At 43.6% G+C, this 12,901-nt stretch overlaps 1 protein-coding gene and 1 long non-coding RNA gene across 2 annotated transcripts; both read right to left on the reverse strand.

Annotated features, from left to right (window-relative positions):
- Window positions 1–2,396: 2,396 nt before the first annotated feature.
- LOC120049712 (ubiquitin carboxyl-terminal hydrolase 47-like) lies at window positions 2,397–4,461 on the reverse strand. Its single transcript, XM_038996065.1, has 8 exons — window positions 4,362–4,461; window positions 4,087–4,157; window positions 3,876–4,001; window positions 3,400–3,495; window positions 3,137–3,265; window positions 2,778–2,906; window positions 2,633–2,670; window positions 2,397–2,521 (listed from the first exon to the last, which is right to left on the reverse strand). Exons 3-8 carry the CDS (start codon window positions 3,900–3,902, stop codon window positions 2,404–2,406), a joined length of 537 nt encoding a protein of 178 aa, XP_038851993.1. The 5' UTR covers window positions 3,903–4,001; window positions 4,087–4,157; window positions 4,362–4,461; the 3' UTR covers window positions 2,397–2,403.
- Window positions 4,462–4,761: 300 nt separating this feature from the next.
- On the reverse strand, window positions 4,762–12,687 carry LOC120049527. Its single transcript, XR_005477112.1, has 3 exons — window positions 12,605–12,687; window positions 12,245–12,336; window positions 4,762–4,869 (listed from the first exon to the last, which is right to left on the reverse strand). It is a non-coding gene; the product is annotated as an uncharacterized LOC120049527 (long non-coding RNA).
- Window positions 12,688–12,901: the final 214 nt, after the last annotated feature.

The raw sequence follows: 12,901 nt of genomic DNA on the forward strand, positions 1-12,901 counted from the left end.
TGCCATGGTGATAGTCAAAGGAATGAGGTCCCAGGTCAGTGTACCTTGGTCTGTGCACTCTGGGATTATAAACATATAGTCAGCCTGAGAGAATGTGATAAAGGGGCATAAAATAATCCACCACTTCAATAAAAGTATAATGTTTTTGAGTTCCAATCATATCTTTGCAGGCAACAGTGATTGTGATGAATCTGTATCAGAGATGTTCAAGGATCAATGGCATGAACAGAATTGGTGAACTGAACCGTGACATCAAGCATATGTTATGGAAAGATGGAAAGTGAAAGGTTCTAGGATGTGGGTTGAATTTGAGCAGGTAGTGTGAAGCAGGGGGAGACAAAAAGGGTCATTTGAATCCAGTTTTAATTCTATTAAATGTATGAATTACAAAAATGATTCCTTACATTATTCAGATCCGAAGTTAATGCCATTACCATTATTTCATTATCAAAACCGGTGCACACTATAGCTCTGTTTGAATCTATATACACAAGCACAATGCCAAGTCATGTCAGTTTGGCAAAATTAGAAGAGCAATTTATCACAGCTGTCTCACTAATGTTGTTGTTTGGTTCAATTGAGAATATCATCAAAGTTCATTACTTAGTTTTAGATGGAACCATTCTCATGATTTTCATTTAATTCTATTTCTATTTCTATTTCTATTCTATTATTAGTATCAATTTAAACTTCAAGGTAACCTTTTCTCTTTCCCACTGGGTTCTTCTTTACCTCCTTTATTCTCTCTATGAGCTTTTCTTTATTTCCTCATCTCTTTTCAATTGTTTCTTTCTATTTGCCTTTTCCTTCTTTTTCTCTTTTCTACTCTGTCCTCCTAACATACTCTTCTTTTCACCTTCTCTGCTCATCTCCAATTCCATTTTCTTCCTTTTGTCATGTTCACTGATCTTTTCCCCTCCCTTTCTTTTTCTCTTGAAGCAAAAACATGTTGTTGTTTCCTCTGGGGTGGCTGTCAGTCTGTTCTGAAATGTACTAACGGAACTGGGATATTTACTGTGGTTAGTTTGACTCATCGTTGTCACATCACAATCCTCTCCTAACTTTGCCACTTCAACCTGTATTGTCTTTAGCTCACCACCATTTATTTCTGCTGTTCTATCATCCCCAGTGTCATCTATTATTCTACCTGGCTTTGTCTTTGCTGAACCATCTCTATTCCTCTTTCTCTCATTATTATCTCCATCTCTGTCCGTCACAACCACATCCTTTCTATTCATCACATCACCCTCTGTTCCATTTTCCAAGACGTTATCTACATCCACAACAATATCCTCCCGTTTCCTTGCCTTATCTCTTTGATTCTGTCCACCTTCATCCACAACATCCACAACAATATCCTCCCTTTTCTTTGCCTTATCTCTTTGATTTTGTCCAGCTTCATCCACAACATCCACAACAATATCCTCCCTTTTCTTTGCCTTATCTCTTTGATTCTGTCCAGCTTCATCCACAACATCCACAACAATATCCTCCCTTTTCTTTGCCTTATCTCTTTGATTCTGTCCAGCTTCATCCACAACATGCACAACAATATCCTCCCTTTTCCTTGCCTTATCTCTTTGATTCTGTCCAGCTTCATCCACAACATCCACAACAATATCCTCCCTTTTCTTTGCCTTATCTCTTTGATTCTGTCCAGCTTCATCCACAACATGCACAACAATATCCTCCCTTTTCCTTGCCTTATCTCTTTGATTCTGTCCAGCTTCATCCACAACATGCAAAACAATATCCTCTCTTTTCCTTGCCTTATCTCTTTGATTCTGTCCAGCTTCATCCACAACAATATCCTCCCTTTTCCTTGCCTTATCTCTTTGATTCTGTCCAGCTTCATCCACAACATCCTCTTCCAGTTCTCCTTTTACACCATGATACTTTCCTGTCATACCATGACCCTCTTCCCTGCTCCGTTCATCATTCATTTGCACCTCAACATTGGCCACTTCCCCTTCATGTTCTTTTTGTCCAACAACATCATCCCCTACTTTCTGTTCTTTCTCTCCATTCAAATAATTCTCTTTATCATCAGCAGCAGCAACGTTATCCTCTCCACTCCTATCTTTTATGTTCATCTGTCTTATCATATCAACAACCTTTCCATCATCTTTCTGTCTTTCCTCTGGGACAACTTCTGTTCTCCCTACCAAGTCAACTGGATTGATAGATTGATTTGATTGAACTTTTCTCTCTTCTTCTTCGCTTGTTCCGCTGGCTCCCGTCTCAAAGGAACAGGAAGGAGTAGATTGTTGAGAGTCACTGAGTGAACATTTGTGATCGGTTTCATGGTTCATCTGACGATCTGGAGAATCCACTTAGAAACGGAGGGAAATTAACAGTGACAGAAGTAACACTGTGATTTATCAAATAGAGGAATGTTTGACCTTATGGAGAAGTAGAATCACATGAATGACATGGATAAAATATACCACATAGATAAAAAAGACAATTCACATTTGTTAACTTACATTTCCTGTACATAAGCAGGTACGCACTCTGGGACCTACAGTAATGGAATAATAATTAGTTACTTCAAGGCTTTTCTAATTTGACAATTACACTTAATTAAATGGACACAAGTTTGCAAATAAAGCGCACCCACATCTATATTTACCTAAAACTCTCATCTTGTTCAAATGGTTTTGAATTGAGCTGTAAGAGAGGAGCAGCAGTGTTCAACTATAACTAGGGATGGGATGCATGTTGAGGAAATAGCAGGGTGATTTATACTTGATTTAAAAAAGGTAAGTATCCCTTACCTGTGTGACGTAGCTGTCATCGAACACATACCAGTTGTGATTCTGATAGGACTTGATTCTAGCAGTGTAATGTCCACCTCTTAGACCTCCCACATGGTCCACAACTGCATAGAGTTCATAGTCACAGTCCTGTTCAGAGACATGGAGTAAATCAAAAGGTCTGAGCTTTTTCAGATCGGTCCAAAAGTAGGGAAAGGTACAGAGAGGAGGAGGGCTATAAAGTAACACACTGAAAACACATATTTACAATCCTACTCTATTTTTAAAGGCAATTAACATTACTACCTAAGTTATACAACCTAATAAAAAAGTGTTTTATAACACAATAACCTGTTCAAGGAAAAACGTTTTATAGTTACCTTTGTCTGTAACGTGTGAGGCACCTCCACACAGCTCTCAATTTTGACATATGACATTCTGTGGTAGTCAAACTGAAACCTCTTGAGGAGCAGAGTCAGAATCTCTGGGGGATGTTCCATCTCACATGCCTGGAGACACAAAACATACTATTATCACACCTCTAGAAGAAGACCCAGTAACATAGCATTTTTCACAGTGTTACCTTTGATACAAGTATCGATGTAGCATATTGATTGAGTATTGATTGTATACCATTACTCACAAGGATTGCGTCTGTTTTCCCATCGCAGTAGTCACAGTACATCTGATTGTCACCACTGACAGTTGAAGACTTGAAAAAATCCTCAAAACCATCTCTCTGAAAAAACAAACAAAATTGTATCTTGCACCTCCAACTTCAGCAGCCCAACGGTACAGTGTTATTTGCCTCAACCAATTTGTCACAAAATATCAAATGTTGGCATTATTATCATACAATAAGCCTAAATGTAATTCATTTGCTTTTTCCCTCAAATTCCAACATACAGTAAAATACATTCTCACTGAACGAATATGCTGTTAATTAAAAACATTTAACTAGATGTATATATTTTTTTACAATACAAAATTTGCACATACCAACTACAATTAAAAATCATTAAGACACATTCCATACCACATGGCATTTGAAGTATCAGGTAGCCCTGTATGTAGAACATGTTAGAGTTGCTATAATAGGTGAATTAGGCGTTTCCCTACCACACTGTAGTAGTTGTTATCTTCCATTGAGAGTGGCACAGTCCAAAATGGACCAACTTCATCACTGTTCACATGACGGTCAGATATAGAACAGGTGGCAGTGTGCTTCAAATGTCCTTGAAATATCTAAAAAAAAAAAAAAATGTCAGTCTTGTAATTTCATAACTTCTATACATTGAATTGCACCTACATTTGTTGAGCGAAGCAGTACCTTAGACACATCGGGATTGACCTTGTTTAAAATCTTCTCAAAATATTCAGCAGCATCACCTTGCTCGAACACTGCATTGGAAGCAATAGAAACAATTAATGGTACACCCAATGATTTAATGAATGGTAGGCCTACACTCATTCAGGCAATAGGTTATAGAGTCAAATAATACTCTTTTCAATTGTATCATCAAATGCTATTAAAGTGCCTGTACACCTATGCTGATACAAAAAATGCAGATTACTTCTCAGCTCTGATACTTTTGCTTGACTTACCCTTTTCAATGCCCAGTTTTGATGTGACATCTTTAGTGTGAGCTTGTTTTTTCTTTAAAGTCTCAAACAAACATTTCAGCTGAAGATCAAACGTGTTCTGTTCAACATTAACCTGCTCTTGGCTGTAAGGAGACATTTAAGAACTATAAATTGTCATATTTATTAGCAACATCTCTTAATAACTTATTGACAGTTAAGATTCATATTATTATTGTCAATAGTCAATAAATGTACTCTTACAGCCACTAGGGATAGAGGCTACTTGGTTACTGTATATCTCCAAAAGTGCATAGCTTGTTATCAATTTTGAAAAGCTTTTGACAATTGACAGTAAATAGCCTGGCTTTTTTTGTATTCCCAACAGAAAATGTGACAGAAGAGTAGGAGTACCCAAACCTTTCCACAGCCTCTCTGAAGCCCTTAGTCATGAAGAGGACCTGCAGCACACTGTTCAAATAACAGGTTGCCCCTTGATTGTGCAAACCATAATAGAGTATGGTTTTATTGTCTAAAATAAGGACAGAATATTAATAATTAGTGGCATGATGACTGACAGAGAGGCAGCTCATACAGTAGCTATATTGTGTTGTGTCGTCTAGGCTAAGCTAAATACTGTATATGTCGTTATGCAATGTTTTGTGTGTGTTGGCCAGTGGTGGGAAAAGTATCCAATTGTCATACTTGAGTAAAAGTAAAGATACCTTAATATAAAATACCTTAAGTAAAAGTGAAAGTCACCCAGTAAAATACTACTTGAGAAAAAGTCAAAAAGTATTTGGTTTTAAATATACTTAAGTACCAAAAGTAAATGTAATTGCTAAAATATACTTAAGTATAAATTAGACGAGGTACGATCACAAATATCCTACCAAAGGGACATCAAAAACTGTAATATCCTATGTTTCACGGAATCGTGGCTGAAGGACGACATGGATATTCAGCTAGCGGGATATACGCTGCACCGGCAGGATAGAACAGCACAATCCGGTAAAATGAGGGGGGGCGGTCTGTGCATATTTGTAAACAACAGCTGGTGCACGAAATCTAAGGAAGTCTCTAGATTTTGCTCACCTGAAGTAGAGTATATTGTGAGAAATTGCAGGCCACTACTTGCCTAGAGAGTTCTCAGCTATACTTTTCGTGGCTGTTTATTTACCACCACAAACAGATGCTGGCACAAAGACCGCACTCAGTCAGCTGTATAAGAAAAATAAGCAAACAGGAAACCACTCACCCAGAGGAGGCGCTCCTAGTGGCCGGAGACTTTAATGTAGGGAAACTTAAATCAGTTCTACCAAATCTCTATCAACATGTTAAATGTGCAACCAGAGGGAAAAAAATTCTAGATCACCTGTACTCTACACACAGAGACGCATACAAAGCTCTCCCTCGCCATTTGGTAAATCCGACCACAACTCTATCCTCCTGATTCCTGCTTACAAGCAAAAATTAAAGCAGGAAGCACCAGTGACTCGGTCTATAAAAAAGTGGTCAGATGAAGCAGATGCTCAACTACAGGACTGTTTTGCTATCACAGACTGGAACATGTTCCAGGATTCTTCCGATGACATTGAGGAATACACCAAATCAGTCACTGGCTTTATCAATAAGTGCATTGAGGACGTCGTCCCCACAGTGACTGTACGTACATACCCCAATCAGAAGCCATGGATTACAGGCAACATCTGCACTGAGCTAAAGGCTAGAGCTGCCGCTTTCAAGGTGCGGGACTCTAACCTGGAAGCTTACAAGAAATCCCGCTATGCCCTGCGATGAACCATCAAACAGACAAAGCGTCAATACAGGGCTAAGATTGAATCATACTACACCGGCTCCGACGCTCGTCGGATGTGGCAGGGCTTTTACAAACTATTACAGACTACAAAGGGAAGCACAGCCGCGAGCTGCCCAGTGACACGAGCCTACCAGATGAGCTAAATTACTTCTATGCTCGCTTCGAGACAAACAACGCTGAGGCATGCATGAGAGCATCAGCTGTTCCGGACGACTGTGTGATCACGCTCTCCGTAGCCGACATGAGTAAGTCCTTAAAACAGGTCAACATGGGCCTCCCGGGTGGTGCAGTGGTCTAGGGCACTGCATCGCAGAGCTAGCTGTGCCACCAGAGACTCTGGGTTCGCGCCCAGGCTCTGTCGCAGCCGGCCGCGACCGGGAGGTCCGTGGGGCGACGCACAATTGGCCTAGCGTCGTCCGGGTTAGGGAGGGTTTGGCCGGTAGGGATATCCTTGTCTCATCGCATCCATGGCGACTCCTGTGGCGGGCCGAGCGCAGTGCACGCTAACCAAGGTCGCCAGGTGCACGGTGTTTTGGTGCGCACATTGGTGGGGCTGGCTTCCGGGTTGGATGCGCGCTGTGTTAAGAAGCAGTGCGGCTTGGTTGGGTTGTGTTTCGGAGGACGCATGGCTTTCGACATTCGTACGGGAGTTGTAGCGATGAGACAAGATAGTAACTACTAACAATTGGATACCACAAAATTGGGGAGAAAAAGTTTTTTTTTTTTTTTTTTTTACACAAAAAAACCAGGTCAACATACACAAGGCTGCAGGGCCAGACGGATTACCAGGACGTGTGCTCCGGGCATGTGCTGACCAACTGGCAGGTGTCTTCACTGACATTTTCAACATGTACCTGATTGAGTCTGTAATACCAACATGTTTCAAGCAGACCACCATAGTCCCTGTGCCCAAGAACACAAAGGCAACCTGCCTAAATGACTACAGACCCGTAGCACTCACGTCCGTAGCCATGAAGTGCTTTGAAAGGCTGGTAATGGCTCACATCAACACCATTATCCCAGAAACCCTAGACCCACTCCAATTTGCATACCGCCCAAACAGATCCACAGATGATCTCTATTGCACTCCACACTGCCCTTTCCCACATGGACAAAAGGAACACCTATGTCAGAGTGCTGTTCATTGACTACAGCTCAGCGTTCAACACCATAGTACCCTAAAAGCTCATCACTAAGCTAAGGAACCTGGGACTAAACACCTCCCTCTGCAACTGGATCCTGGACTTCCTGACGGGCCGCCCCCAGGTGGTGAGGGTAGGTAGCAACACATCTGCCACGCTGATCCTCAACATTGGAGCTCCCCAGGGGTGCATGCTCAGTCCCCTCCTGTACTCTATGTTCACCCACGACTGCATGGCCAGGCACGACTCCAACACCATCATTAAGTTTGCAGACGACACAACAGTGGTAGGCCTGATCACCGACAACAACGAGACAGCCTATAGGGAGGAGGTCAGAGACCTGGCCGGGTGGTGCCAGAATAACAACCTATCCCTCAACGTAACCAAGACAAAGGAGATGATTGTGGACTACAGGAAAAGGAGCACCGAGCACGCCCCCATTCTCATCGACCGGGCTGCAGTGGAGCAGGTTGAGAGCTTCAAGTTCCTTGGTGTCCACATCACCAACAAACTAACATGGTCCAAACACACCAAGACAGTCGTGAAGAGGGCACGACAAAGCCTATTCCCCCTCAGGAAACTAAAAAGATTTGGCATGGGTCCTGAGATCCTCAAAAGGTTCTACAGCTGCAACATCAAGAGCATCCTGACCGGTTGCATCACTGCCTGGTACGGCAATTGCTCGGCCTCCGACCACAAGACACTTCAGAGGGTAGTGCGTACGGCCCAGTACATCACGGGGGCAAAGCTGTCTGTCATCCAGGACCTCTATACCAAGCGGTGTCAGAGGAAGGCCCTAAAAATTGCCAAAGACCCCAGCCACCCCAGTCATAGACTGTTCTCTCTACTACCGCATGGCAAGCGGTACCGGAGTGCCATGTCTAGGACAAAAAGGCTTCTCAACAGTTTTTACACCCAAGCCATAAGACTCCTGAACAGGTAACCAAATGGTTACCCGGACTATTTGCATTGTGTGCCCCCCCCCCCAACCCCTCTTTTACACTGCTGATACTCTCTGTTTATCTTATATGCATAGTCACTTTAACTATACATTCATGTACATACTACCTCAATTGGCCCGACCAACCAGTGCTCCCGCACATTGGCTAACCGGGCTATCTGCATTGTGTCCCACTACCCGCCAACCCCTCTTTTTATGCTACTGCTACCCTCTGTTCATCATATATGCATAAAAAACTGGCCAGCCTCCCCAGCCTGGTAGGTCCTGTGGCAGCGCCACGCACCAGGCTGTCTCTCCGTCTCCTCCCTCCAGGTTCTCTCTCCGTCCTGAGCTGCCAGAGCCGCCCGTCTGTCCTGAGCTGCCAGAGCCGCCCGTCTGTTCTGAGCTACCGGAGCCGCCCGTCAGTCAGGAGCTGCCGGAGCCGCCCGTCAGTCAGGAGCTGCCGGAGCCGCCCGTCAGTCAGGAGCTGCCGGAGCCGCCCGTCAGTCAGGAGCTGTCGGAGCCGTCCGTCATTCAGGAGCTGCCGGAGCCGTCCGTCAGTCAGGAGCTGCCGGAGCAGTCCGTCACGCCGGCGCTGCCGGAGCCGCCCTTCACGCCGGCGCTGCCGGAGCCGCCCTTCACGCCGGCGCTGCCAGAGCCGCCCTTCACGCCGGCGCTGCCAGAGCCGCCCTTCACTCTGGCACTGCCGGAGTCTCCCGCCTGTCCGGCGCTGCCGGAGTCTCCCGTCTATTCGGGGCCCGCTGCAAGGGTTCCCAGTCCGAGGTCAGCGGCAAGGGTCGCCGCTCCAAAGGCGCCACTTAAGCGGGCAAAGACTATGGTGGAGTGGGGTCCACGTCCCGCGCCAGAGCCGCCACCGCGGACAGACGCCCACCCAGACCCTCCCCTATAGGTTCAGGTTTTGCGGCCGGAGTCCGCACCTTTGGGGAAGGGGGGGGAGGGGTACTGTCACGTTCTGACCTTAGTTTATTTGTATGTCTTTGTGTTAGGTTGGTCAGGGCGTGAGTTGGGGTGGGTAGTCTATGTTCTGTTTTCTATGTTGTTGTATTTCTATGTCTGGCCTGATATGGTTCTCAATCAGAGGCAGCTGTCGTTCGTTGTCTCTGATTGAGAATTATATTTAGGTAGCCTGTTTTCCCCATTTTGGTTGTGGGTGTTTGTTTTCTGTTTAGTGTATGTTCACCTGGCAGAACTGTTTCATTTTCGTTTTTCCTCGTTGTTGTTTTGTGTAGTGTTCAGTTTTAATTAAATATGACGAAAACTTACCACGCTGCATTTTGGTCCTCCTCTCCTTCCACCAACGAGAATCGTTACAGTGTGCAAAATGCATGAGGAGGTAAGGCAATAAATAGGCCATAGTAGCAAAGTAATTACAATTTAGCAGATTAAGACTGAGTGATAGATGAGCAGATGATGATGAGCAGATGATGGTGTGTAAGTAGTGATACCGGTGTGCAAAAGAGCAGCAAAGTAAATAAAAACAATATGGGGATGAGGTAGGTAGATTGGGTGGGCTATTTACAGATGGACTATGTACAGTGAGGGAAATGTAAGTCTCCAGCTTCATCGATTTTTGCAATTCGTTCCAGTCACTGGCAGCAGAGAACTGGAAGGAAAGGCGGCCAAAGGAGGTGTTGGCTTTGGGGATGACCAGTGAAATATACCTGCTGGAGCGCGTGCTACGGGTGGGTGTTGTTATCGTGACCAGTGAGCTGAGATAAGGCGGAGCTTTACCTAGCATAGACTTATAGATGACCTGGAGCCAGTGGGTCTGGCAACGAATATGTAGCGAGGGCCAGCCGACTAGAGCATACGGGTCGCAGTGGTGGGTGGTATAAGGCGCTTTGGTAACAAAACGGATGGCACTGTGATAGACTACATCCAATTTACTGTGTAGAGTATTGGAAGCTATTTTGTAGATGACATCGCCAAAGTCGAGGATTAGTAGGATAGTCAGTTTTACTAGGGTAAGTTTGGCGGCGTGAGTGAAGGAGGCTTTGTTGCAAAATAGAAAGACGATTCTAGATTTGATTTTGGATTGGAGATGTTTGATATGAGTCTGGAAGGAGAGTTTACAGTCTAGCAGACACCTAGGTATTTGTAGTTGTCCACGTATTTTAGGTCAGAACCGTCCAGAGTATTGATGCGGGGAGGGTGCGGGCAGCGAACGGTTGATAAGCAAACATTTGGTTTTGCTAGCATTTAAGAGCAGTTGGAGGCCACGGAAGGAATGTTGAATGGCATTGAAGCTCGTTTGAAGGTTAGTTAACACAGTGTTCAAAGAAGGGCCAGATGTATACAGAATGGTGTCGTCTGCATAGAGGTGGATCAGGGAATCGCCCGCAGCAAGAGTGACATCGTTGACATATACGGAGAAAAGAGTCGGCACGAGAATTGAACCCTGTGGTACCCCCATAGAGACTGCCAGAGGTCCGGACAACAGGCCCTCCGATTTGACACACTGAACTCTGTCTGCGAAGTAGTTGGTGAACCAGGCGAGGCAGTCATTTGAGAAATCAAAGCTATTGAGTCTGCCGATAAGAATACGGTGATTGACAGAGTCGAAAGCCTTGGGCAGGTCGATGAAGACGGCTGCACAGTACTGTCTTTCATTGATGGCGGTTATGATATCGTTTAGTACCTTGAGCGTGGATGAGGTGCACCCATGACCAGCTCGGAAACCGGATTGCACAGCGGAGAAGGTACGGTGGGATTCGAAATGGTCAGTGATCTGTTTATTAATAGAAAGACATGGCAGGATGAATATAGGTCTATAACAGTTTGGGTCTAGAGTGTCACCCCCTTTGAAGAGGGGGATGACCGCGGCAGCTTTCCAATCTTTAGGGATCTCGGACAATATGAAAGAGAGGTTGAACAGACTGGTAATAGGGGTTGCAACAGTGGCGGAAGATAATTTTAGAAAGAGAGGTTCCAGATTGTCTAGACCAGCTGATTTGTATGGGTCCAGGTTTTGCAGCTCTTTCAGAACATCTGCGATCTGGATTTGGGTGAAGGAGAAGCTGGGGAGGCTCGGGCAAGTAGCTGCGGGGGGTGCGGAGCTGTTGGCCGGGGTTGGGGTAGCCAGGAGGAAAGCATGGCCAGCCGTAGAGAAATGCTTATTGAAATGTTATATTATCATGGATTTATCAGTGGTGACCGTGTTGCCTAGCCTCAGTGCAGTGGGCAGCTGGGAGGAGGTGCTCTTGTTCTCCATGGACTTTAAAGTGTCACAAAACTTTTGGGAGTTAGAGCTATAGGCAGTGGTGTAAAGTACTTAGGGTAAAATACTTTAAAGTACTACTTAAGTCGTTTTTTGGAGTATCTGTACATTACCTTATTATTTATATTTTTAAAAACTTTCACTTTTACTTCACTACATTCCCAACGAAAATAATTAACTTTTCCTCCATACATTTTCCCTGACACCCAAAAGTACTCTTTACATTGTGAGTGTTTAGCAGGGCAGGAAAATGGTCCAATTCACACACTTATCAAGAGAACACGTGGTCATCCCTGCTTCCTCTGATCTGGCAGAGTCACTAAACACAAATTCATCATTTGTAAATTATGTGTTGGAGTGTTGGTGTGCCCCATTTATAAAACAAGAAAATGGCGCCACCTGCTTTGCTTAAAATATTATTATTATTATTTATACTTTAACTTTTGATACTTAAGTATATTTTAGCAATTACATTTACTTTTGATACTTAAGTATATTTAGAACCAAATACTTTTAGATTTTTAATCAAGTAAGATTTTACAGGGTGACTTTCACTTTTACTTGAGTAACTTTCTATTGAGGTATTTATACTTTTACGCAAGTATGACAATTGGGTACTCTTTCCACCACTGGATAAAGGTAGCCTACATGTCTCTCAAACCTCAATATTTGTATGTGTATGTAAATGTATATTATTTCAGTTGTATGACTGCGATTTGGAACTAATAAAGTAGTTCTATGTCGAGTTCAACTGTATAACAGGCCTACCTGTGTTCACTTTCTCATTTGGATAATAGTGTTGGGGGATCCAAAAGGGATCCATCATGTCTAAATAATCCATACCCTCATCCACGTATGATCTGTTGAACGGAAAACATGGGACTTTGTTAAATTGTTTGATTACATTCGTACTTCGAATTCACATCTTGAAGGTTTACACCGACGATAGGAGAAACGAGTCTACTACTATTTGATCAATAAATAAACGGACTCAAGTTAAACAGCTGTCATTGGAAAGAAGGAACATTTTGATTTGAGATTGATCTGTTCCGCGTTCTGAGTGTTTCTTTGACCATTTTTACATTGCAAGGTAGCGGAATAGTTTAGTGAAATTGACTTAAAACTTACCAGTATCCTTGAATAGAAACAGCGGCTTTGAATAGATGTTGTTGGTGCGCTTGGTCTATGGTTATTTGTTGTCAGCTTCGAAGAAAACGAAAGCTATTATAGTGCAACTGTCATCTCTCCGAGTCCTAAAACATCAGTTTCAATTTCAGCTACTCCTTCCTGTCAATCAACTGAACGATATAATCTGAAGGTGTAGCCTATTCTGCAATATTTACCGCTGTTCATTGGCCATTTCAATTAATTATATCGGCCTATCCATTGATATAACTGATAAATGCGTCATTATGTTCAAGCTAC

The sequence above is a fragment of the Salvelinus namaycush genome, chromosome 6, assembly GCF_016432855.1.
Source record: "Salvelinus namaycush isolate Seneca chromosome 6, SaNama_1.0, whole genome shotgun sequence".
NCBI classification, from domain to species: Eukaryota; Metazoa; Chordata; class Actinopteri; order Salmoniformes; family Salmonidae; genus Salvelinus; species Salvelinus namaycush.